This window comes from Diplotaxodon limnothrissa, linkage group LG4 (assembly GCF_057381915.1).
Source record: "Diplotaxodon limnothrissa isolate DT_005_m linkage group LG4, D_limnothrissa_male_GT1.1, whole genome shotgun sequence".
NCBI lineage: Eukaryota > Metazoa > Chordata > Actinopteri > Cichliformes > Cichlidae > Diplotaxodon > Diplotaxodon limnothrissa.
In genome coordinates, this window is record NC_140599.1 from 9630654 (window position 1) to 9656506 (window position 25853).

Sequence of the window (25853 nt, forward strand, 5' to 3'; positions counted from 1 at the left end):
ATAAAAGCCTCCATGAGGAAGCTAGAATCAGGGACTCTGAAGTGTGATTGGTTGGGAGAATCATCAGCTGTATTTTTTAAATAAAATATTTTGATATTTGAAACCAGCTATAAAATGTGTTGCCCCCCCATCAAGACCATAAATGGGTTTTATTTTTAAAGTGAGCATCAAAATGTGTAAGTGTTGACAGTGAAATATTGTAGTTTTGATGATAGCATTGTGTGGTTTTTTTTGACCGTGTTAATCATGAATTGAAAATCCTACGTCGTGACCTCACTCGACTTTTTTCTCGTCCATCTTTTTGCAAGATGTCGCGCCGCATTTATGTCACTGAATTTTTCTGAAGAACAAATAAATGGAGGCGTTTGCGGTCTTGGGTGAATTCTAGTTCAGTCAGTACGTTTCTTGTAAGCGGTGTAATAGCAGCTTTTTATAGATGCATTCAGCACGTTTTTCTTCTTCTTAAATTATGTGTATATGTCTACTTTCATGACTCTGTTGTCCCTTCTGTGTCTTTCAGGCCAGTTTATACCGGGCTGGATACAGTAGGTTTGCTCCTTACTAAAACCACAAATCACATCCAAGGAATTTCACTTTGGTCCAAAACCCTTTTTCAGGCTCTTTGCTTGGCAGGAGCTCCCCTACATTTTTTTTCTGCAGGCAGATTATAGCAACAACCCCTTTTATTATTTTCTTTTCCCTTTTTTTTGTCTTGTGGCGAGAGAAGTCATTGCCACATCATCAACTGAAACTCAGTTCCTGTACTTTTGTGTCCATCACTGACATGGAAACGATGACAAAAACCCCCAAAACAAAAAAACTGCCAGGAGTGTATCCCTTGTATAAAGAGCTGGAGCAACAGGACACAGTTTGGGATGCTTTTTTGTTAGATTTGTTTTTGTTTTTTTAAGAAAAAACACTACAGGACCTGGAAGGAGACAGACTGCTGTTGTTCCTATGACATCCTGCACACTACAAAATCTTTTTTTTTTTTTAATTTTTTTGTCCCTAAAAATATCCAGACTTCCAGTTTATCCACTGTCCTGTCAGACCTAACCACACACACACTCTTACATTAAACACCAAGTATAGATTCCTCTACACTTTCCTTTAGTGTCAGACTTCACTAAATGATACTAGAAAAAGGTACTTCTGTTTTTAAACACTACGTTGACATAGAGCTGCTCCCCCCTACATCCCTCTGATGTTAGTATCATGTAATACTGAAAAAAAAAGAAAAGAATCAAATTCAGAGGATGTAGGAGCTATTCTTGTTTTTGCCACGCTGGAACATCCAACTTTCAGCTGGAGGAAACTTCTGACAGAAACCACTTTTTTTGTTCTCTTAATAACTTCGAACTTATATGGCATGTCTTTGGGGGGGGAGGGGGGGCATTTTTCTAACGTTTAAAACGTCCTGGCCAAATGTAAAAGGAAACACAAAGAGACTGTTTAAAAAAGACAAGGAAAAAAAGGTCTTTTTTTTCTGCAGTACCTCGTTTGTTTTGCCTGCCGCAGACGTGTCATCATGTCGGAAAAAACAAACAAAAAACACCACGTGGCTCAGTGATTTTGAGTTTTTGTCCTTAATGCTCGCCTGCACATACTCCAGTCATTACTGCAAGTGCAACTCCAACATGGAGACATCACGACCGTCTTTTTAAAGGCCTCGTCCTTAAGTCTGCTTCTTCCAAAAGGAGAAATAAAGGACTCGTTTCTATCTCCTAAACCGTCAGACGTTCCTGCCGATCACATCAAAAAGATCCACAGGACACGAGTGGAACTAGCTTCAGCACCCGCACCACCCGCGTTGGGAAACAAATAACCTGTCAGTCGAACGGACGCCGAGCCCTCCTGGCCGTCGTTCGGGAAATGGTGTGTGATCTCGACTCGGCAGAGCAGAGAGTGCAGGGAAGCACAGAGACGGGATTCATTATCGGTTTTGTTTCTATTTATATGCAGTGTTTTCACTAGGTTTTCACATCATTATGTAACTCTTAGGCCCCTCATCATGCTCTCTGGGATGGTTCACTCTGAATACTTTCAAAGCTTTCCTGGTGCACCTGATGAAGGCACAGCAGGACCTGTATGTGTTGCATCTGCATTTACTCTCACGTGGTTGTTGTCGTTATTGCTATTATTTGCCTTTTTTTCAGTTCCAAAGATTTTCAGAGGAAAGCACATTTCTTTTTTTTGTGTGTCCTTGTGTATTTTGTTTTTATTTTTGTGTTTTTCTGCCTTTACTTTATTCTTTAGCTGTAATTTTTATTTTTTTTAATGTGTGGGTTGAAGCTGTACAGCGTCGTAGCAGCACCCCTGGGAAATGTCATAAAAGCAATGTCTGCAAGACAGGGAATACACCTTTAATCCAGCCTGCAGAATATAATGACACTGCTGGGTTTAATTTGGTCTTAAGTGTCATTTATTAGCTTTTCTTTTTTCTTTTTTTCTTTTTTTGCACTAACACATGAGCACACAGTGCAGATGCAGAGGTGTTTGCTGCAGACAAGGGAAATCAGAGCAGATGGAGTCATGAGGGATGCACGGAGAGGCAGGTAGACCGAGAGGATATTTCAAAGTGCATTTTCCTGAAGGGCCAAATTAAAAAGTAAATTAGGAGGGGAGGGTGGGGGGCGGCACGATGTCAAAAGGGGTCCAGAGGCCCAGCAGTGTTCACCTTTTTTTTTGAACAATGAAACAATGTGTGGGCGGTCAGTGAAGGGACTTTGTGGCAGTGTTGGTGAAGGTGAGAAGCTGAGCCATTAATCATCAGCTGACAGAATCACAGCGTCCCCCACTGTCTCTCCCTCTCACTCTGCTCCTTTCTTTGGGGGGAAGGCGGGGTAGTACAGTGCAAGGACAGGGTGGGTGGGGGGGTATTTTGTTTTTGTATGATTGTGAAACTGTGTGCAGTGGGTCCAATGAGTATTTTTGATGAGCATTACCTCCTTGTTTTTTTGTTTTTCTTACAAGTATTACCACAAGTGTTGCTATGCATGCATGCTTTTTGCGAGAGAGGAAGGGTGTCGAGTCTTTCTTTTCTTTTTTGTGCATGAACTCAAATCGCAGTGCTGGAGGAGGAAGACGAGGTGGAGCGTGGCGTGTTTACACAGCGGGGGGAGTAAGAAAGAGAGAGAACCTGGGATGATGTGTGATGCGGGGTGACAGCAGTGACGGCTGCTCTCGGTTCAGGCCCTGCACAGTGTCTGGATTGTGGGGGAGGGTTGGGGGGGGCAGTCCAGTCCACTTCAGTCCACCTGGGTTATCTATGCTCTCTGCTGTGTGGTCCTCATGGTAATCACCTGTCTGTCCCCCCTGTGGTTTTTTTTTAAAACCCTTAAAATGTTAAGAGTAACAGCATTAGTCCACCCCGGTGAAAAGCTTCTGCGCAGAGCCGTGTTAGTGTTGTTATTATTATGAACCTGCCCACAGAGATGCTCATTTAGAAAGCTCTCCGCCTCGCTCATCCAGCTGGCAACAAGCTGCAGTCACGGCGCCGTTGTTGAGCAGCGACCACGGCGCAGCTGCTTTCACTCGCTTTTTTTGGTTTGTTTGTTTGTTTGTTGTTGTTGTTTTGGTTTTTTGCCTCCTCTAATTGGGAGTTAATCCTATTTTGAAAAGCTGCGAAGTAACCGCACAGGTGCGCTCGAGGAACACGGACTGAAAACAAAAGTCATCCTCAGCTGCTGGCTGCCGATGCCCCCCACCCCACACCCCGACTCCCTGCACTGCACTCAAGAAGTCAGCCCAGTGGGAGTTTTTGTACAGCAGTTTAATAAATGGGTTTAAATTGCATGTGAAGTTTTTTTCCCTTTCCTCCTCCCTGTCACATGCTCTCAAAGGCTCATTTATCCAAGTGATTTTTTTTTTTAAAAATTAAGTAAGTGACTTGTATTTTCTCACAATGTTTTATTTTGCCATTCTTGTGTCTGCCTTCTGTTTATTCTCTTCATTATTATTGAATGTATATAATAATAAACTGTTTGGTTTTTATACCCGTCTTTGATTTGTTATTAGCTTTTCTGGCCTTTAGTGTCGCAGGCTCTCGCACTCATACCTGCCTCTCGCTCCGTAAACGATCACCCAGTTCTGCTCCCACATGACCTCCAGTAAATTTAGTGTATTTATTGAAACTAAGCAAATCCTGAGTAATTTCCGAGCTGCAGTTCCTTAAAGTGCACAGAGGTGGGTTGGAAACTGGAGATGCTTGCTGTGCATTATTTCTGAAGTGCAGGAGAGAGCTGCGTGAAGCTGAGGGTTGAAAAACACATTTAAGCTCTGTTTAAAAACTGCAACTGAATCAACTTTACATCCACTCTGCATCACAATCTGAAGCCAGGAACTTTTTCTTCCCCAAACATCCAAATTTGAGAATTGCATATAGTACTATGCAAAAGTTTTGAGCTGTCCTTCATTCCTGTTTTTAAATATTTTGCTAGGAAATTCAAAATAGGTGCAGTGACTTGTGAAAACATACATGTAACTACAGTCTATAAGGCAAAAACAGAGTTTGTACGATTCTAACAAGCTTGAAAGTCGATATTTGGTGTGACCACCTTTATTCAACACTTTCTTGTCATTTCTTTAAGTAGTCTTCAGGAATAGTTCTCCAGGCTTATGGAAGGATATTCAAAGGTCGTCTTGGGATGTTGGCTTTGTTCTGTTCTCTGTCAACATGAGCCCACACTGCTTCAGTAATGTTGAGGTCCGGGCTCTGGGGGAGGCCAATCCATGACTGACGGTGCTCCACTGTGTTTTTCTCTATCCAGGTCTGCTTTTACTGCATTGGCAGTCTGTTTGGGATCATTGTCGTGCTTTAAAATGAAGCTGTTGCCAATCAGACATTTTGATCTAAATCTCGTGGCACTTTTCTGCATCCACAGTTTCCTTCAGCTTTGATAAGCTCCAACAAATGCAACCCAACCATGTCAGAGCCATGGCCGGCTGTAGACACTCTCTGTTATACATTTGTCCTGATGACCTCTCTGCATATTAACAATTTGGACCAATAATGTCAAATTTGGATCCATCACTCCATCAGACCAGTTGCCACTGATTTCCAGTCAGGTTCTTGTGTATTTTGGCGACCTCAGCTTTTTCTCCCTCGTTTCACAAACAGCAGACTGATCAACTGAAGGGCTAGATGCATCTCTCAGGTCCTGCATCATGTCTGGATCTTTTTTCATATGTCTCAAGGACCTGACTTTCACATACTGCTCATCTGGCGTATATATTTTTACAAGCCTTGCCACTTCTTTGGTCCTCCACTTGTCCATTTTTAAGGACACTGTTATCTATGTTATCTATTTTTCATAGATTCAACTAAACAAATTCTGTTTTTTAAAAGGACTGAGCTGAGAATGAGTGAAGAAGGCAGGCATTGTCTAAAGAAACACTTTGAAGGATCCTCAGAAATTGAAGGCACTCACTGACTCCCATTTCTTCTTGATGCAGTGACCCTCTTACCTCACAGTTATCAGGAGGTGATAGAGCACATTCTCAGATAGGGTTCTGGATTTGTTGAGCTGGCAGCCATTATGTTATTTCCTTCCCATGATTGTGTCAGTCTTATCATTTTCTTTGCAGTGTTTGTCTAAAGTGAAGTTATCCAATCAGGAGCGAGCTTGCTTTAAATAGAACAAAACCCTATACCAAGCAGAGATAAGGGAGTTTCTCATTAGACATGAGAAGTCGGGGAGTCAACTGAATGCTGCAATATTTAGATAACAAGCTTCCAAAGAATCCCTGCTCAGACAGTCCAGAAACGTGGCCTCCTCTGTGGGGCGCGAGCCGGGTGATTGATGGAGGCGCCACATGCCCACCGTTTAACGCAGCTCAGCGGTGCTACGTTGCAGTTAACTCTTGACTTTTCTTTTCTTTTTGTTTTTACTCCTCCAGACCAAATTTACTGTATGATAAGCTCTTCCACCACCTCCAAACTTGCTCATCACTGCCAAGGGGGAAACAAACTGGAACAATCTTTAATTGCATCTAGAGTTAATGGCCGTAAATGGGTTGGATGTGGCAGGAAACCTCATATCCCTGCTAATTGCACTAATGCACAAGAGGCCAATTGCCAATTTGATGGCATGCTCTCGCTGAGTAATTGAAGTTGGGCTAATTGGAAGAATAGGCAGAGGCCTGACAGAGGAGGAGGTGTGTGAGAGATTGCATCTTTTGAAGTGGGGAACTGACCTTTTGTGGATGGCAAATCACTACAGGCCATCGGAGGGAGGAAGGGAGGGGGCAAGAAAATAAATGGCACACTGAATCATCTTCTCTCCCGTGTATTACAGAGGGACGAATTTCTTATTGCACATTCTGCCTCTTGTAAATGAAACCGTGACTATGATAGTTGCTACTAAAAAGGTTTTACATCTACCTAGTCATCTACTATGACTTGTTACGACGTTGCCCCCTGGTGGCTGCTCCCTGTACACAAGTGTTTGTTTACTGCAAGGAGGCATTCAAATTATTAAGTGGACATTAAAAAAGACTGAGCTCTGACAGAACGAAATCCTTTATGTAGAAGTCTTTTTTTATTGAGCACATTATGCAAGCATTTGTAAAATAAAGGTTACACTTTATAATAAGTGACTAAGAGCGTAATTCTCCTGTAATTGAATGGACTTTTAGTGCATTTTTTTTAAAGTTACAGTGTAATTACATTTAGTTACAAATACTTAGAGGTAGGCACACTAGAATAAGGTGAGAACAAGTTGGGTTTTTACAGAAAAAAAACAAAAATCACATGTCATAAACACACTGTAGTTTTCAGCACAGGCTGCATTATGGAGTGGATTAATCTTGCTTTTCTTGCCTGTTTATTTAATATTCATTATGTTGATTTGCAGGATGGATGTTCTGTTATTCAACTGTGCTTTTCTTTTACTAATATAAATGTGTTGAGGACTTTTCTGCCTTACAAGAAAAAACAAATACCATCAAATTTGCAGAATCTGTGCACTACTCATAATGCCTTATGCACTGCTTAAATTTACTAAAATTACTTACACACTAATTAGCTTTACTTGCAGTATAAGTTTTTCTTTGTTTTCTGTAAAACCCTGATTTGTTATCCCCTTATTCCTTTGTGCCTACCTTTAAGTATTTGTAGGTAAATATAATTACGTTATAATAAAGTATTGACATTCCGTTTAATCACAGAGGAATTACGCACTTGGCCTCAGGCCGTATTTTTAAAGTGTTACGGGGTAAAAAGATGCCTATGTTGTATCTTTCTACATCACTCCAGTTGTTTTGCAGAAACGTGTAACTGTGACGTAACTTTGAATATGAAGATGCTGATCAGTGATGGCACGAGCCCTCCCACAGCGCTGACGGATCTCCTGTCCTATCTCCTCCTGTCTTGTCTCATTTCGTCTGATCCCGCCTTCCTTTCCTTTCTCACCTCGTTCTCTCTTCTCGTTCCTCTCAGTTGTCCTCTCGCTCCTTCGTGGATGTCTCTGCTCAGCAGTTTGGCACCTTCAAAGCGACACTTTCACGCCTCCTGTCACCTCAGGGCTATTATCTGCCATCTCCGAGTAGCAACACACACACCGTGACTGAGACGCCCCACTGTTGAGAATTCGCCCCGTGGATTTGCCAGAACAAAGCTGGACTATCTGAACCCGTCCAGCCTCGATGATGAAACTCAAGCAGATGAGTCATGCTGCTGAGCCTGCTCTCTTTGGGGGCGACATATGATTTTAAATCCTACTAACACACTTAAAACACCATTTCTTATAATACTAAAAATATTTACATTTTGCACATTAAAGTACAAATTAGGCCATGAGGTGTGTAAGGCCTTATTCAGATAAGGTTTTATTCATGTCCATAATATTCATCATAGGGTTCATTGTAGTTGGTAGTCTGAGGGCGAGGAATGGTGTAATCTTTGTCGGTGTCGATTTCCTGAAACACAAAACATCGCTGCAATTAATACCCTCGATAAAGTCCAATTAATCCTACAATATAGCTCAGTCACGTAGTTAAAAGGTCACACTGTTGAATGTTGGACCAGCAGGAGTCGGATGGTTTATCCTTCAGTACTCACCGTCATGGAGAATCCCGACTCGTAGGGCGATCGCAGCGATTGCTCAGCTCTCCGGCCTGAAGGGAGACGCGTTACACAGTCAGCTAATTATATACATTATATGCGTTCATCGTAAAGGCGCACAGTGAGAGCTGAGCTGACAGATATCAGGAGTCATTTTCTAAGGTTGGGTTCATTTTTACCTCATGTTTGAGGAAAGCCATTTGGCTAATGTGTCCTTATTGATCATAGTTAGTCTATTCTGTTTTTTTCCTGCTTTTGCGCCTTTAAAATGAGAATGAAACAACATCCTTTATGGATCTGTGGTGCACGCAAACTTTAGTTAGATGATGTAGATTTGAGGAGTGCAAAAAAGTGGGGCATTAAATTGATTAAAAAGAAATAATCATTGCCGATTAGAGTGGATCCCAGGTGGTCTTTTATTAAATAATCATCATATCCTATAAAGTCATGAGAGTAATAGGCTTGTACTGATGAACATCTTTTAAACTGTCAGGTCGATCCTGAATTCTTCCGTACACGTGACTTAGTATAAATCCTTAAATGCGAAAATTCTAGTTTACCAGCTCTATTGTACATATGTGAATATTTACTGGTATTTTTAGGTCTTTGTCAAAGAAAATGAGATATCTCTTGGATTGCTAGTCAACCAGGTGTGGTTAGGAATGCGGTGAGGATTTAAATAGTCAATTTCAAAAGATAATTTCAATAATCATATTATCTTTATGTCCCAAATCATCTAACTGTAAGTCACACTTTTTTTAATCAACACAACAGCATCTCACCTCTCTTGTTCTCCAAGTCATTCTCAAAACTTCCATTGTCTCTCCCCTCCTTCTGGCTTCCTAGTCCTGGCATATCAGCATTGGGGCTGGTCCATCCTGCAAAGCTCAAAGGGAGATCCTTGGACTTCACTTCCCCATTGCAGAAGAAGGCGACCTGGGACAACCCATGCCCAATCAGTAACACCCAGCCATTTGCTACCAAGGCAATGCTAATTACTGGGTCATCCCAATTTGGCCGACGGCCCAGCTCGGGGTTCCCCTTGGTGAACATAGTGATCCACACCACCCAGATGCAGGCAGAGAGAAGCAGTGTGAAGAAGACCAGCCCACTGTGCAGCTTCCCTTGCTGGTTGATGGGTCCTGTGTAGCTGTAGCTGTAAGTGCAATAATTGCGGCACAGGAGGTGCAGGGAAAGAATCAAGCTGATAGCCAGTAAGCACAGGATGTAGATCAGTAGCATGACGAATTCCCCCTGGCTGTACTCGCAGCGCTTGTTATCCCGGACCAACACGATGATCAGCCACTCTGTGGCAATGATAACTTGCACAGTGAAGAGCCCCAGAGCCACAGCAGGCTCTCCCCAGCCTCGAGCTGCTGCAAAGCCCAACAGAGCAAGGCAGCGAGCCAGCAGGCAGGAGAAGGCCAGCGAGAAGAGCACGCCAAAGAGGAACAGCCTAGTGGGGCACGTCTGCGGGGTGAGACTGATGATGAAAGAGAAGGTGATGCCAAAGATCCCCGCCGTGGCCAACAGGAACAGGGACATGGAGGCCACCATGCCTCCGATGTTGCTTTTTCGATAATGGCGGGATGAGATGCAGACACACAGGGACCAGATCAGCAGGGTTAAGAGGAGCCCTATACTTAGCAGGAAGCCCGCAGTGGCCAGGGTCTCCAGCACAATCCCCCATGCTGCCCGGCGGTCACACAGATACCTGTACATGGGATGCAGCCCGTTGCCGCAGCCTCGGACTCCGATCAGGGATGTAACATTTGAGGAAACGGTTGTGGTACTGGTTGAGGTGCTGTTGGCTGACTGGCACAGACAGGTGAGAGGGGCATAAAAGAGGAACAGGAGGGGAGAAAGGGATTTCAGGTTCTTGGATGAAAGGGCCATATTCATTATAGTAATCCACACGAGGATTCGGTCCTCCTTTGTTTAACCGTCCTTTGATGTGGCAGGTCTTTAATCCTGAAACAAAAAAGAGTAAAATACATTTCACGCATGTTTGACTGCAAAACTGTCAGTCGGGAGGAGAAGTTTGTCCGAAACGCATTAAAAGTCTGCAAATCAAGCATGGTGAAATGGAAGCTAACATGACAGAGGTCACAGCATGGAAGAGACAAAAGGAAGAAGAGGTTTGACAGTAGCTCGTGTGAAGAGCACAGGAGGAGAAGGGAGTGTATAAACATGCCAGAACAAAGCAGGGAAATGAATGAGCCGTTGCAAAGCTTGGAGGAAAAACTAGCTGCAACATGGAGGCGAGGCCAGGACAGAAAAGGAGACGTAGCGAGCGCCGTCACATAACACGATTGCCGGTTATAACCAGTTAAGATTAGAGGTGAGAGACAGTCAGATAGTCACTTGTGATAGCTGAGGAGCACTTCCCGCATTACACAGTGGAGTCTTTGTTCCAGCACCAGAGATTTAAATATGACCTTTTTGGCAGTTTTAGCACAGGATAAAAAGGCCTCGTGTCCTCAACTTTGCCCCATCACTTGCTCACAGGGGGTTACAGAGGTTTTTACCAATTCCAAACATTATTTTGATGTCTATTATTAGACATCAAATCAAAATATAAATAGATTCACAAGCCTGACCCAACCTTTATCGAATACACTTACCTTTTATCCTCTGGGATGCAAGTATAAGCAGATCCACCTCCTCCGAATTACACTCAACTAGTCTCAGTCTGACGTTCAAGCTGCGGTAAACTCTTGTTGATGTTCTGCACCTCTTATCTTGATGATGTGCTCATTTCTCTGCCAGCAAGAGAAATGAGCACAAGGGAGAAGAGGGGGAAAAAAAGGACGAGGTCCAAAAGCACCACCGGAGAGGATTGTTTTCAACTTGCTTAGAAGGTTGGAAACCTGTACCTCCACAAATTCTTGGCTTTTAGATCCCTCCCGTCTGCTGTGCTTCGCTGCGTCCCTCCCTGTGATTAAGGTGGGGCTCCCGCACACCTGGAAGCGATGAGAAGTCACACCTCCCAGATTTATGAATCTCATTTCCCATAAGAATTTGCATCCCGTCTGTTGATAATGTGGTCATGTGTTTCACCTGAGGTGCAGGGTCACAGCTCAGCAGAAGTAAGAATCAAGGGCGTTAGGGCGAGCCCGCCTGACTCATCCCACCATCACCTGGATACAGAACAGGAGCAGCAGTCTCCTTGGTTACTAGTAAATCACAGCCAAAACACTTGAAATTGGCGAGTTCGCCACAAGTAGGGTTGCATCAGGAACAGAGAACGCTTTTCACCGTTGCAAGCCCATACGTAACACCTCCGCTCATGCCTGCACACGCACATTGTTTAAGGGTGTGTTCAGCTGAAGCTTAAGTCACTCTTCAACTAAAGTTTGCTCTAAAGCCCAGAGGGACTTTTTCCATTTGTAAGCTGGTTTGTTGCAGGAGCAGGGTGTGTGCACACGGATGTTGGCCAATGTAAACGTCTCCTTCGAATAAATGTTTCAAAGGCACCAATATGTTGTACATGGAGTGTCTGTGTGCATATTAGACACTCGGCAACCCCGCTGTCTGGGAAGCGCGACAGTGTTGAAGGATGCTGACAGAAAGTGTGTCTTTAAGACTTTTTGGGGCCTTTCTTGCTGCATTGAGAAGGTAAACTTGTATTTTAGGTGCTCCACCAACTTGGATCTGATTAAACTCTCTCGCACTGGATGGAGAGCAATGACTGAGCATATTCCCAGTTTTATTAGTCCAAGGAATCCGAATCCACGTTTAGCGACCCGATGGTTTCCTTGTACTGAGACCTTGTCGAGGTTTACATTGAGACTCTACACAACATCCTCAACAGTGTTTGTTTTGAGCACAGTTGTGTTTCGGTTGTTTTTCTCTCTCTCGGGTTTGCGAGTTTCACTTTAGAGTCTGTTGGGTGTAGCATTTTGATTTCTAATGTTTGCCAGGAGCAAGTTTGAAGACGTTTGGAGTACAACACAAACACAGTCAGAGCTGACTCACTGTCATGTGGTCATACCAGTCTCAATAAACATATTCACCAAAGCCTAAAACTAAAGTCTTTTAGTGTAGATAATTTTAATTTATTTTGATTAGTTTCTCTTTTTTTTAATGTTTCATTTAGTTTTTAAAAAAAAAAATCTAAATACAGTGAAATTTTGTGATGGCTGGTGGATTCGTGCCCCAGTTTTTTGTAATCTGCAGACTTTGATACGACTGTAACACCAGATTCAAAAATCTTCCTAGCTGTGCTAATGAGCACATAAAAACCTCAACACAAATAAAATAACCATTTTTCATGTGAGAGCACAAATATTTGCATTTAAATTGGGACTTGCTGTCTGTAAGCAAAATGTCATGAAGTCTTTTAATAGCCTGCAAAGAAGTTTCATTAGTTATACAGTGTATTTTGTATACTGTATAATGTTTAGCATATCAGTTGCTCTATGGGACATGAAGTGTTTAAGGGGGACACTAAAATAGTCTAATGAGTATTGTGATCATCTTCTCTGGCAAGGAGAGCAAATGAAGCGAGACGAAGGTTTTAGATTAATTTATCTTTCATCAATACATTTTTCTTTAACTTATATTAATTATTTATATAGCACCAACTCAAAGCAACAGTTGCATCAGGGTGCTTTACGTTGTAAGGTTAAGATCCTACAGAAGATCCCTATGGGCAAGCACTTGGAGACAGCGAGAAGGAAAAACTCAATTTGAACAGGAAAAAAACCTCCGGTAGAACCAGGCTCAGGGAGGGGGAGGGGCAGCCATCTGCTCCAACCAGTTACATTGGAGAAAAGGGATGAAAAAGGAGAGCATAGAGAGGCAAGAACAAACACAAACGAATGCATCAGTACTTCAATATTCTGGATCAACTAGAATCTTTTCAGCGAGCTTTTAGAACAGCCTGAAAATAAGGAAACAAAAAGTCCAGCCTAGAAGAAATGGGTGGACTAGCTTTTCAGCATCACTCTGAGACAAGATGTTTCTAATCTTAGAGATACTGCACAGATAAAAGAACACAGTCCTACATACCTGTTTATATGCACATTGTTGGGCATATCCTGATTAAAAATGACTCACAGCATTACTGGAGGCTGAGGTAGTGCCATCCAGAGTAAGTATCTGCTTAGACATCATTAAATTTTTAGGGCAGAGTAGAATAACCTCAGTTTTGTCAGAATTTAGAAACAGGGATTTCGAGGTAATCCAGACCTTTGTATCTTTAAGACATTCCTGTAGTTTGACTAATTAATTTGTGTCATCTGGATAGCAATAAAAATGTAAGCAACATTTCCTAATGATATTGTCTAAACAAAGCATGTATAATGTTAAAAAAAGAGCTGCCAGCACAGAACCCTGACTCCCTGTTTACATGAAAAAACTGGAGTCTGTCAGATAGGTCTGATTCAAACCGTATACCAGCAGCGTACTCTAGTTACTGTTGTAAAATGATGTGATCGACAGTGTTTGATATCTATACGTAACAAAATTTAAGTACTACAGTGGTCCCTCGTTTATCGCGGGAGTTACGTTCTAAAAATAACCCGTGATAGGTGAAATCCATTAAGTAGCCAGCTTTATTTTTTATAACTACTATTATTATTATTGTTATACACTACACACTTTATACACTTTTCTCAGACAGGCATCAACATTTTCACATTTTCTCTCTTGTTTAAACTCTCAAAGTTCAAACCTTGGTAGAAAAATAAGTCCAGCATTATACAATGAAACCAAAGCCCCCACGGTTGCCTTTGATGGTGCAAAATGTTTAATCGACATTGTTGTGTTTGTTGGGGAGAAAACTTACAAACATACAGTGCAGCACTTCAGAGTCACACTGCTAGCGGTCGAAGATTTATGTAAATTTGACAAGCTGAACTCATTCTGTACTGTACTGGAGACACGAGGAGATTGATTGACAGTGGTCTACAGCCAATCACGACGCAGAACACAATGCACTTCCCAAAAAAAACCAACAAAAAAAACAAACATGCAAAGTTGCACAAATAAAATCTGTGAAACAGGAAGGCTGCGAACGGTGAACCGCGTTATAGCGAGGGACCACCGTAACTGTTTTACACCGTTTAGCAGGAAGACATATCATTGACCTGTCAATCAGAAATCATCAGCCAATGGGTGCATGGTGTTTATAGTCAGATCCACCTTTCCTGTTTACCACCGTGTTTTTGTAACCAACATGGTGATAAAGAAATGTTCATCTCGAGGCTTCAAAGCAGGATGTCTCATTTTTTACGTCCTTCTTTTGTAGTGTTTTAAATTGATGTAGCATTCTTTCCTATCGGCTGATAAAAAGAAGCCTGATTATCAAGTATAAAAGAGAAAAAAATCCCACTCCTCAATTGATCTCTTCAATGAATGCTTGTTTAAACCTTGTTTTATACAACATGTCATTCATTTTATAAATTGTTGCTCCCATTTAGCAGGAAATGGGTGATAAAGCAAGATACACTCAAAACAGTGGGTGATGTCATGCTGCCAGGTCCATCATTTATGTACAGTCTATGATTTAATAGTGATTTGATATTATTTTTCTTTTACTGATTTAAAAAAAATGCCATGTTACTCTGTTTATGTCTTTCAGAAAAAAAGATGAGGGTAGTAAAAGTAGTGAAAATAAACTGATTTTTATTTCAGCTATTTGGACATGCCAGTTCACAACACATCTTCCATAATATTGTGTTTGCAAACACAAAACTTATTTGCCTTTAACTTCTCTAAGGAGGGAAGTGCAGGTAGCAGCAAGGACAGAAAGAGATGGAAAGCAGGACAAAAAGGAATTCCTCCTCAATGATCGCGTGAAAGAGCATTGTAGTTTTTCACCATTACAGCATGTTGCACACCCACACTGCATCCCTTGGTGTTTACAACAACCTTGTGCACAAGGAGTAGAAAATACAATGCAAAACAAAAGAGGGAGGAAGTACAAAAGGAAGATGGAAGATAAGGTAAAAAGGTTTAACGCTTAGAACAAATTATTTACATTTGTAATTACAGCTAGAAGCAAATACAAGCTAGTGTTGACAAGTGTTTTGCTTGCATCCATTGCCGTGGGTCGGGAGTGGCACAGGGAGGCAGGGAAGTCCACATGAGGAGGGGGGAGGAGTCGGGAGGAGACTACGCTAGGTGGATGAAGGGGAAAGGAAAAAGGTAGGTGGAGATGGTTTTCTCGTCTTTTCATTTCAAGTATATATACTGTAAACAGTATCATATTATAATATAAAAACAACAACATCATTATGCTTTCCGTCCACTTAGTGGCGCAAAGCAAGAGGTAGATAGACGAGAGGGCATTAGGGGGTTTGCTGGCAGCCTTATCACGACGTGCCAAGCTGAGGTGGAGAGAAGGCCAGGTGGAAAGGATTAGACAGAGGAAGGGTGCAGGCAGGCGAGGAAGGCTGGAGGCAGTGGGTTTAAATGATGCCGTATTTGGCCAAGTCGCTGAGCTCCATGTCGCCGAAGGCTTCCCATGGGCACACCACTGAGAAGTCTGTGCCAAGACCATCCATGCCAGGGATATCATCACCAAAGCTGGAGAAAGAGGAAACAAAGAGGTGAGCGTCCAAAGTCCTGATCTGTTCCCTAATCTATACATTTAAATATCACAAAAACTGTGTTTTACCCCTTCTGGCCTGGCTTGGGGGCCTTGCTCTTGAATGTGCGGGTCTGCCTCTGCTTGAACTTGGGTGGCCCCTTCTTGGGTGTAGTGGGGCCTTTGGTTCCACCAGGGGCCAGGGCGCTTCCTGCTGGGGGGCTGGCGTTCATTTCTACTGCGGATCTCTGAAGGCAGAAAGACATTGATAAAGCCTCGCATTGCCTCCTGCTGCCCTCGTGCTAATCCTGTTTGCTTCCAGCGCTCGGTGCCAATCCATGGAGATTACACAGATTAGCTTTACAGACAGATTAGCTCTAATCCCACTGTAATCCACAGTGGACTAATTGCCCTTCTTGGACAGCAAGAATGACATGTTGGCTGAATAAGTGAGGCTGTTATTGTCAAATCACATCACGGCGTTCTCTTCACTGTATTGAAAACGCCTTGACCAAAACATCCCTGCCTGTTCCCTTTGCTCTCGTCTTAAGCCGTGTCCTTTCTGAGCCCCCCTTTCCTCTGACTGCTAACACTGTTAAGGCATTCTGACAGAGGTGGAAGAACACCCTGGCTTGTGATGTTATGCACCACCTGCAGATACAGACAGCCTGCGGATGCAGAGGCTCTCCTGATCTTTCAGCTGAACGGTGATGCAGAGACGCTGCCCGGCAGGCTCACGACCATCTGTTTGCTTTGATTGAACGTTTTGCAAATCCAGTGCATCTTTGTTAGCCCAAAATAGATGTAGATTTTATTTTTTTTTTTATTGCCTTGTTGTCTTTCTTCCTGCTTTCCTTGTATTCGTTTACAATTTTAGCAGATACATTATCATCACACTAAATTATCATTGTTATCTTTCCAGCTGTCAGTTATCCACGTACCTACGTATCTACTGCTACTTTTATCCTTATTATATGTTACATTGTAGCGCCACCCGGGTAGTTTCATCACTAAACAAAGTCAATAAAGTTGCAGCTGCAGAGTTTGCACTTACTTGCAGTCACAGATTTCCCAGTTGCTGCTCAGAGCTGCTTCTCTCTGCTCCTTGAGTAAGTGAAGTGTGTTGTCTGTGTTGCACTTTTATACTATTAATTCTAATCCCCACATCAGCCTTTTTCCAGTCACATGGTCACCAGAGAAGGTCAGCCAAACTTCTCCACCCATCCAGGATCTTCTGCTCCCCGCCCTCCCCACCTCTCAGCTCCCTTGTTCCCATTGGCCCCGCCCCACTGCTGTCCTACCTGCCATGGGATGGAGGTGGTGCAGCCTGCTGGAACAGATCATTCAAAGATCAATCTGGAAGGACTTTTATCTCACTTATCCCTCTAAACCCCCAGCACGCCTGCATTTAGCTTTGTCGTGAGAAGACAGCCGGTCGCGTTTCAGGCCCATGTGAGACGTTGTTTTCACATGTGGGTCTGTGCAGCTACACCAGTAAACAAAGAGCAACCCGACCTTGAGGAAATTTAACCATACCAACAGCTCAAATACAATTAAAAGCAACTTTAATGTGAGAGGTATGAAATTTGAAAAAACAAACAACAACAACACTCATTGACTCAGGTTCAGGCCCAAAGTCAAAGATCCAGCCTTTCTAGACTCTCCAATAATGCTTCTATGATACCAAGAAGTATCATAGTAAACTCGGCTATTTACCTTTAATTACACATGATATATGCATGAAGATTTAAGCAAAAAAAAAAAGTGCATTTCAGTTTTATTGTGGGAATTTGATAATGTCACATTTGCAGCCTGGAAAATGACAACATGACAACATGTTTACACATTAAGTTTCTGTAGCCATGTTTGGTTTAACAGGTATTCCTGGAATCAGCGTTAACTACGCAACCGTTTCGGTCCGAACCTTCACAGCGTGAGTTTGGCAGCTTCACTCTCAGAGACCTGCAGCAGTGTGGGAGGTCCACTTGAACAGTAAATGAACTCATTAACACCAATAAAAAACAAAAGACCTCCCTCCTGCCAGTTCCGTTCTTTTTAATGAACATAAAAAAAATCTAGAACTCGATGAAGAGCAAGATGAGCAACCTTCGACTTCATGCTTGTGAATATTTTTTCTACAGAGTGGAGATGAAATAAGAGGAAATGTTAAACTGAGCCTCGCTGGGTGGCTACCTGATATCTTTTTTTAAAATTCCAATATCCCAAGGGAGGAAAATGACAGGAAAAACTGCAATTCTTAATCGACACTTCTCTAAGCCATTAACATTTAAATGCTTTATTAATTCAGCCTCACTCATCTGGAAAAGAACGTCCACAGTTGATTTAATACTTTAGATTTGCTCATGAAAACTTTCACATGAGAAACAACTTGCATGAATAAATCATAACACAAGATGTGTAAGTCTTGAGAGACTTATATATATATAACATATAAATATTTACTGTTTGAGGGAGAGCGAAACTTTCTCGTCTTTTCCATACGGGCTGTGTGTGGAAAGTGTTGATCTAAAGGTCGGATCCCAGATTAGACTGCTTGGAAGCGGGATAAAATAAGAGAAAGACACAACACAACCACATAACGCTGACTCAAAACATAGGAAGACATCGTCTAATTTCTGCTAATTTAACATAAAGTCAAGAGGCGTTTAATGCAAACTTAACCACACAGACATACACTCCTATATTTATCCAAAAACAAGTAAAAGTCTGATTTAATTGAAAATCTTTTCATTTAAAAAAGGAATAAAGAGAGAGACCTGGAAAAGAGGGCAGTAGAAATTGTAACAAAGATACAACTATACACAATACAAGACAGTGAACACAACATCCAGATCATAAGCAGTTTATTACAGAAATATTTCAAAGATGTTTTTAGGATTCTGTTAATCACAGCAAACATGACATGGGAAAAATGTGCACGCTTCACACAACCGAGCCAAAATGGCACCATTTAAGCTACACAAATACACATAAAGCTGAACGTTTATAAGATAAATAACAAGGATGCAGTTCTGAGGTGGTCGGGTTGTGAAGGAGGTATGTTTACTAGTTTAACCTATCGGTGGAGTAACATCAGCCTAAACATGAAATGAAGGTGCGGTTGTTACCAGTTTTTGACTGAAATCAGAAGATCAGGGTGTCGTCTCAGTCATCATAACAAGTCACAAATATGAACCTCACAGGGTTGATGGCAGCGGGAAAAAGTACATTTTAACATGTAAACTGAGTCGGCTCAGCAGACCAGCCTTTCATCCTGTGCACTTACAGAGGAACCAGAGGAGCTCTCAATAAGAAATGAGAACATGATTTATGAAGTCTTGAGGCATGCTAAAATATTGACAATATGTTCTTTTGTATGGATGACCTCAAATCAACAATTAATGTAATTTTATGCGAACAGTGGCGTTGTATGCCTGTTATTAATAACACTAGTCATTTGATGCTAATGCTACAGTATTCTTTGGCCTGTTGAATGTTATTAGCAAACTGTTATACTTACTCACCCTGAGAAACATAGGTTTACCTGAACATATTAATAACATGCACCTCACAAAAATGCTGGAAAAAAGCAGATTTTTGTGGTCTGGACTGTTTCACATGGTTTGAAATCCAAATACTTTTGCACATATACAGTTATACAGTTTCTTTTTATCTCACAAATGTGTCAAATGATGTAATTTAATATGGATACTATAAACCTGGTGTGTATATTTGTAGATTAAAAATAAGTATGTCCAATACTTTCTAAACCAGATGTTATTGTGGTGAAATTAAACTGTTATGAGGCTTTTATAAACTTTTACAGTCGCAAAAACTACAAATGGGTCATTTTAGTCTCTAGTAGGTGGTTGCTCTGCAACACTATGACATTATATCTAGATAAGAACCAGTGGGGTGAGGTGTATTGGTGTGCCAGGTTTGATTGCTCAACTACTGATGAGGTAACTCACAGACAGACAGAGATTTCATGTATTAAAAGATTATAGATTACACTGTCCTTCATTTGTAAATAAAGAGCTCAGACACATTCATAGTTACTCTTAGTTATTAAATTAGATTTAGTAACCAATGTAAAGGGCACTCTCAGATTTTTTTTTAAATAGTCTGAATATGGGGGTGATCACATCCTGTGCAATGATCAGTTGCACCAATGCATGCACCTGCTCCTAAAAGAGGACACGATAATGGCTAAGCCTCTTTAAATGTATGTAGGGTGTAGAAGGGAAGGAGGACAGACCTGTCCTCTTTACCACAGACTGCACGTCTGTGCTGTGTAATGTAAGTGTGGATCTTACTCTACAGGTGGGGAAACACGGGTTTGTTTCATTTAGGACATTAAAGATTGATTTTAGGGTCTTTTCATTTGTCTATGAAGCCATGCATTTCACACCTCTATTGCTCCACCTTAGCTCTTTTAGATCCTCTGAAGGACTGATCAAAGACTCTGTAATATTCTAATATTCTTTAAAATCTTCCCCCTTTTGAGACACTTTTTACACATACATTCAGAGCATGTATTGGATGTTTCTTTTCAGTGCCCTTCGGTTATTCTTAGTGATAGTTTGGTAGTTATTTTATTTTACCAGTGACTTGATTTGCTTGGATTACACATCTGTTTCTGTGGTGTTGATTCATTTTTGTTTTTTATTTTTATTGCTTTTCAAACCTTATTTATTTTATTTTGATTTTTTTGTTGTTGATTTCCTTATTCCATTCCACCTTTTAAATTGTCTTCTACTTTTTATATTTGTATTTATAAATGATGATTTTTTTTCACTTTTTTCTTTTTAATTTTTCACAGTTTTTCATTCCACATTTTGATTTGATTTGTTTATTCTGTTTTATTTTTAAATAACCTAATTTACTAAAAAAAAATAGGTTAAAATATGAGAAATAATACTTATTTATTTCTCATAAAAGTTTTTGTTTTTTTCCTCTTTTTTCATGCTCTGGTATTTCGTTGCACTTGTGATGTTTATCTTGAAAGGTCCTATAGAAATAAAGTTTTAATTTACCTACTGTTGGCTGCTGTATCATTTTAACTTTTAGGATAAATAATGACTTGACACTGTGTTGAGCGATCAGGTTTGTTTCTTAATTTAAAGACTTTTTATTTAACTTCTTCGGAAATTTAACATGCAAAGCTTCAAAATATGAAACCGTATCATCTGCATACAGAAGCCCAAAGAGTCTTAGATAGACCTCCACACCACCATCACTCGTGTCCACAGCAATGACAGCCCCTTATGATGTCCACTTATTGTATATTTAAAATAATTCCAGAAAGCAAAGGTGATAAAATCATCACCTTATTGAAACCCATTATTGTGATTCGGACAATCGCGTATTTTGTTATTTATAAATTATACACAACCTATTAATAAACCTATTTCCACTCAATTAAAAGCTCTTTTTGTAATAAATAAAAGCACAGTACAGTCATTCTTACAGTGCACATACAAACCAGTTACATTATGTAAAACAAAGATTGTTGAGTAACCAGCCTGCTCTCCCAGAAAACCCACTGTGGTTAAAGTAGAAGTCAGACACTGATTATTTACATAAATAAACAAAAGACATAAGGAGTGCAATTCCTCTGTAATTTGCTATACAAGTTTAATTATTCCTAATGTCCATTTTGTTGGTGTGATCCCTGTTCTCCACACAAAGTTAAATAATTTGGTAACCAGCTCTTCAAGACTTGCCTTGCTGTGAGTACAGCTAATTCATCTAAGCTTGTTTACCTGTGGCCTCGTTATATTAGCAGGGCAGGTATTAACAAGCCACTCCTCAGTTAAAGGCAATAACAGTGGCCCAGACTGAACCGCAGAGCAGCTACACGCAGTTTTGATTTCTTTTACAGGTCAGTGTGTCAAGTGTCCACACTTTTCTTGTCTGTATGCTAATACTCACTGCTAACACTTAATACCGAGACTACTAATTAAATTAGCATACAGGCTTGAAACTGAAAAGTAGCTCTGGGGCAGCATTATGACTCAATACTTCAGCGTGTGTGTGTGTGTGTGTGTGTGTGTGTGTGTGTGTGTGTGTGTGTGTGTGTGTGTGTGTGTGTGTGTCTTTGCAGTGCGTTAAACTTTACAGGCAGCGTTGTAAAGGTTGTCAAATTTATGGCTTCAGCAGACAGGTCAGCTCTTTCATGATCCGTCTGAATTCCCGTGTGTGTTCGGCTGCCTTGAGTTTGGATGTACACAGCGCAGATGTACAGTACATGCGATCTTTGGGATCTATGGAGGTTTGGTTCCCACCACACAGAAAGCTCCGAGACCATCAGTAACTATTCCAGGCGTGCATTTTTGTAATCAAAAATGTCTAGACGGAATAAACCACAGTCTGAAATGCCACTGAAATGCTGAACTTACACTTTGTGTCCGGGACACATTTCTATGTTTAAATTCCAGACAAAAAAAAACAGTTTGAACCACCTCTGCACTAAAAAAACCCAAAATATTATTTTTAATATGAGTTATTTTAAAAGACAGAATTAAAGAAATAGGGAAGAGACTCTATATTAACATTCATTTGGCTTCCAGTCAACTCTCTCTGTCTGCTAGTGGCTGAAATATACCCGGCCTTGGTTGGCAGCTATGGTTTAGTTTTGTGGTTACAGATAGATGGAGAAAGTTAAATCTGCAGAATTTTATGTGGAGATTTTCCAAGAACCCACTCAGCAACGCAGCTAATGACAGACCCAACTGTAAGATTTAAGAAGCAGCGACCTTTAAGTGCAAAAGCTTCAGTTCATTGACTGGCAACAAGAGGCCGGCTCCAAACGCGAGTCAGTCGCTGGAAGTAAAAATGCCTAAAAATGCCTAACTTTATAGATACAAAAATTTCCTTCATAACAATTATTATACAGTGTTTTTTAAATATGTTTTTATTTGGAGGTTTTTTGTTTTTTTTTACCCATCCATACGGTGGCCTTGAAAGGTCAAACACGCTGCAAATTAAGAAAATACCAGCAAATACAAAAATTCTGAAAAAAACACACAAAACACAATAGAATTTAAATAAAACACAATAGATGACAAAAACAAATCTCACTATATATTTTGATGTCTTTTTGATTACACAATACGTGACGGAACAGCTGTGAAAGATCACACTGAGACGCACTAAAAAGAAAACGAGTGTATTGTAAGGAAGAAAAAAATCCAATTTTCTTTATAAAGCACTTTAAAATACCCAGAACAGGACCAAAGTGCTGTACAGAAAATAAGTTAAAAACAATAGAATAAAGGAAAACAACAAAAATAAATAAATAAAACACATAATACATAAAAAAATAAAACAGCCTTATATTAAAAAAACAAGATAAAACAGCATAGAATCTACTTAAAACAACAAAACTAACACCAACATCTCACACGGTGTCAAAGGCCAGGGTAAAGAGGTGGGTTCAGGAGTGATTTAAAAACAGGTAGGGAAGAAGCCCGTCTAATCTCTGAAGAGATCGTTCCACAGTTTTGGAGCTGCAGCAGCAAAAGCTCGATCTCCTCTAAGTTTACGCTCAGTCCTGGGTACATTCAGCAGCTGATCAGCTGACTTGAGAGAGCGGGTGGGAGTATAACGCTGTCGCAGCTCAGAGGGATAAGATGGGGCTAGGCCCTGGGGGGCTTTAAAAGCAAATAAAAGAATTTTTAAATGAATCCTAAAAGGAATAGACAGCCAGTGAAGTGAAGCTAAAATAGGAGAAATCTACTCAACCTTTCGAGTGCCAGTTTAAAGATGAGCTGCAGCATTTTGCACGCTCTGTAAAGGAGTAATGTATGAAGCACTGACCCCTATATGAAGTGCATTACAATAATCCAGCCGAGTGCTAGCAAAGACGTGGATCACTGTCTCAAAGTGCTGCAGTGAAAGAATTGGCTTTATTTTAGCAGCTGCCTGAGCTGAAAGAAGCTAGATTTTACAACTGCCTTAATCTGACTGTCAAGCTTCAGATCACAGTCCACTTTGACTCCTACGTTTTTGACAGTTGGCTTAACATACTGGGCCAAGGAATCTAAATACACATTGGGGGTCTCAGTGGGGCTACTAAAAACCATCACCTCTGTCTTTTTGTCATTGAATTTTAAAAGATTAAGAGACATCCAACCCTAATGTCATCAAGACACTGAAGTAAAGGCTGTGTGGAATATGTGCCTTTAAAAAATAGCTGGGCTGTCACATTATTGTCTCCCCAAATCACACTTCCTTTAGGTTGTGTGTGCTTTTGCAGCATTTTTCTGTGGTGCAGTGCATTTGACCTTTCAGGGCCACCGTACGTCCATTTAGATTTTTTTAAGCCTTAAAGGTAGAGCAATCTAAGACTCATCTGCACTAATTAGAGCAAGTAAACTGAGCTTGTATCATCGCAGGCATAAGGAGTGACAGAGCACAGGAGCAGCTCATTCAAAAAGTTTTTTCTTTTATTATAAAAACATGTCCTCACTGGCCTCGAAAACAGAAAGTGTAAAGAGCAGCCGTTGAAGCCCTGAAGGGGAGAGATATAAAAATAGGTTTAAACTTGTGTGTAATAGTTCTCCATGATAAATAACAGACTTGTGCGTGAACCGCATCATAACAAGCATGAGCTCATGTGAAAAAGGGCAAAGAGCTGAGGCCGTGGTCTACTGGTGAATATGAGGTCACAGGATTGGTGTTGACACTTGTAGAGCAAGCCAAGGCGGCGATGCACAACCGATTCAGTATAACCTACAACAACCTTTATTTATAGAGCACATTAAAAGCCTAGGCATACCAAAGTGCTTTACAAAAAAACAATAAAATAATACAGTTAAGAGCATTAATATCAAATATAATAAGAACAGCAGACAGTTCACAGTAGAAAGCCACTAATAAAATGGACTGCAGCACATAGATTATAGCAGACCCAATGCCGCATGATAGAGAACACCAAGAATGAAAAAAAGTTAATGCAATAGGTCGCAGTTAACAGTCAGCATTTAACGGGTAGAAAAGGCAAGTTCAAAAAGATAAGTTTTAAGGCGTGCTTTAAAAGAAAAAATAGAATCAGACTCCCGAATGCCAATCGGGAGGCTGTTCCATAACTCAGGTGCAGCAAAGGCAAACGATCGATCGCCTCTAGATTTCAACCGAGATCTGGGCTGAACTAACAATAACTGCGAGGATGACCGTAAAGCCCTGGCAGGGACATAAGGGTTTAAAAGTTCCTTAAGATAGGTTGGTGCAGTATTATTGATAATTTTAAAAGTAAGCAGCAAAATTTTAAATTGAATACGGTATTTGATAGGCAGCCAATGCAGCTCAGCAAGAACCGGAGTAATATGGTCAAACTTCTTGGTTTTAGTTAGAATACGTGCCGCAGCATTCTGAACTGTCTGTAATCTATGTAGAAGGGTAACATGGAGACCAGAATAGAGTGAGTTACAGTAATCTAGTCTTGACGTTACAAAAGCATGAATGAGCTTTTCTAAGTCATTATACGGGATATAGTGTCTGGCCCTGGAGATGAGACGAAGCTGATAAAAACTAGATCTGACAACAGCAGACACCTGTTTATCAAGTTTAAAGGAGCTGTCAAACAAGACACCCAGATTCCTGACAGTATCAGAGAAAGAACTAGTAAGAAAGCCAAAGGCATCTTGAAGTTTGGCGCGAAGGGCATTACTGCCAAAAATCATGATTTCAGTCTTTTTTTCATTGAGAATAAGAGTATTTGCCAACAGCCATTTCTTGACCTCACTCATGCACTCACGAAAGTTATTTAAAGATAAAGCGAGATCATCATGTAACTCAAAATAAATCTGGATGTCATCCGCATAATAGTGAAAAGCAATGTGGTATTTCTCAAAGATAGCGCTTAAAGGAAGCAGTGAGAAAAGGGTCGGGCCTAACACAGAACCCTGGGGGACACCACAGCAAACAGGTACAGGGGAAGAGGAAGATGAGGCCAGATGTACCGAAGAAAGCCGATTGGAGAGGTAAGATTTGAACCAGTCCAAGGCAGTGCCCTTAATGCCAACAGAGTGCTCTAATCTTGCGACTAGGATGTTATGGTCAACCATATCAAATGCAGATGAAAGATCCAATAGAACTAAAACAGAAGGACGACCATTATCAGCCATAAGTAAAAGATCATTAAAAACACGAAGCAGCGCTGATTCAGTGCTATGATGTTGTTTAAAGGCTGATTGGAATTTATCATTTATATTATTCTCGTCCAGGTAGGTCTGCAGTTGAACCTACTTTACA

At 40.9% G+C, this 25853-nt stretch overlaps 3 protein-coding genes across 8 annotated transcripts in view; 1 reads left to right on the top strand and 2 right to left on the bottom strand.

The window, feature by feature from the left end:
• LOC146633262 (RNA binding protein fox-1 homolog 2-like) overlaps positions 1-2848 on the top strand; it is a 54569-nt gene extending 51721 nt beyond the window's left edge. For all 6 annotated transcript variants that reach the window (XM_085351423.1, XM_085351421.1, XM_085351422.1 and 3 more), the window contains one exon: positions 521-2848. Coding sequence is in view for 5 of the 6 variants with exons in the window: in XM_085351421.1 (XP_085207547.1) it covers positions 521-565 (45 nt within the window). In the remaining variant the exon portion in view is untranslated. The remainder of the gene's footprint in view (positions 1-520) is intronic.
• A 4979-nt stretch (positions 2849-7827) lies between these two features.
• On the bottom strand, positions 7828-9973 carry LOC146633263 (retinoic acid-induced protein 3). The gene is made up of 3 exons (XM_085352093.1): positions 8845-9973; positions 8060-8115; positions 7828-7917 (listed from the first exon to the last, which is right to left on the bottom strand). Exons 1-3 carry the CDS (start codon positions 9962-9964, stop codon positions 7828-7830), a joined length of 1266 nt encoding a protein of 421 aa, XP_085208219.1. The 5' UTR covers positions 9965-9973.
• Positions 9974-15477: 5504 nt separating this feature from the next.
• pde6hb (phosphodiesterase 6H, cGMP-specific, cone, gamma, paralog b) lies at positions 15478-16695 on the bottom strand. The gene is made up of 3 exons (XM_085352094.1): positions 16651-16695; positions 15687-15844; positions 15478-15595 (listed from the first exon to the last, which is right to left on the bottom strand). The coding sequence occupies exons 2-3, from the start codon at positions 15827-15829 to the stop codon at positions 15478-15480; spliced, it is 261 nt and encodes an 86-aa protein (XP_085208220.1). The 5' UTR covers positions 15830-15844; positions 16651-16695.
• Between the last annotated feature and the right edge of the window lie 9158 nt (positions 16696-25853).

Coding starts and splice junctions, on each gene's coding strand:
- pde6hb (XM_085352094.1), bottom strand. CDS start 15,829: ATGAACGCCAGCCCCCCAGCAGGAAGCGCCCTGGCCCCTGGTGGAACC. Junction 15,596..15,686: donor CCCAAGCCAGGCCAGAAGGG/GTAAAACACAGT, acceptor CTCTTTCTCCAG/CTTTGGTGATGATATCCCTG.
- LOC146633263 (XM_085352093.1), bottom strand. CDS start 9,964: ATGAATATGGCCCTTTCATCCAAGAACCTGAAATCCCTTTCTCCCCTC. Junction 8,116..8,844: donor TGACTTGGAGAACAAGAGAG/GTGAGATGCTGT, acceptor GTCTCCCTTCAG/GCCGGAGAGCTGAGCAATCG. Junction 7,918..8,059: donor AGTCGGGATTCTCCATGACG/GTGAGTACTGAA, acceptor TTTGTGTTTCAG/GAAATCGACACCGACAAAGA.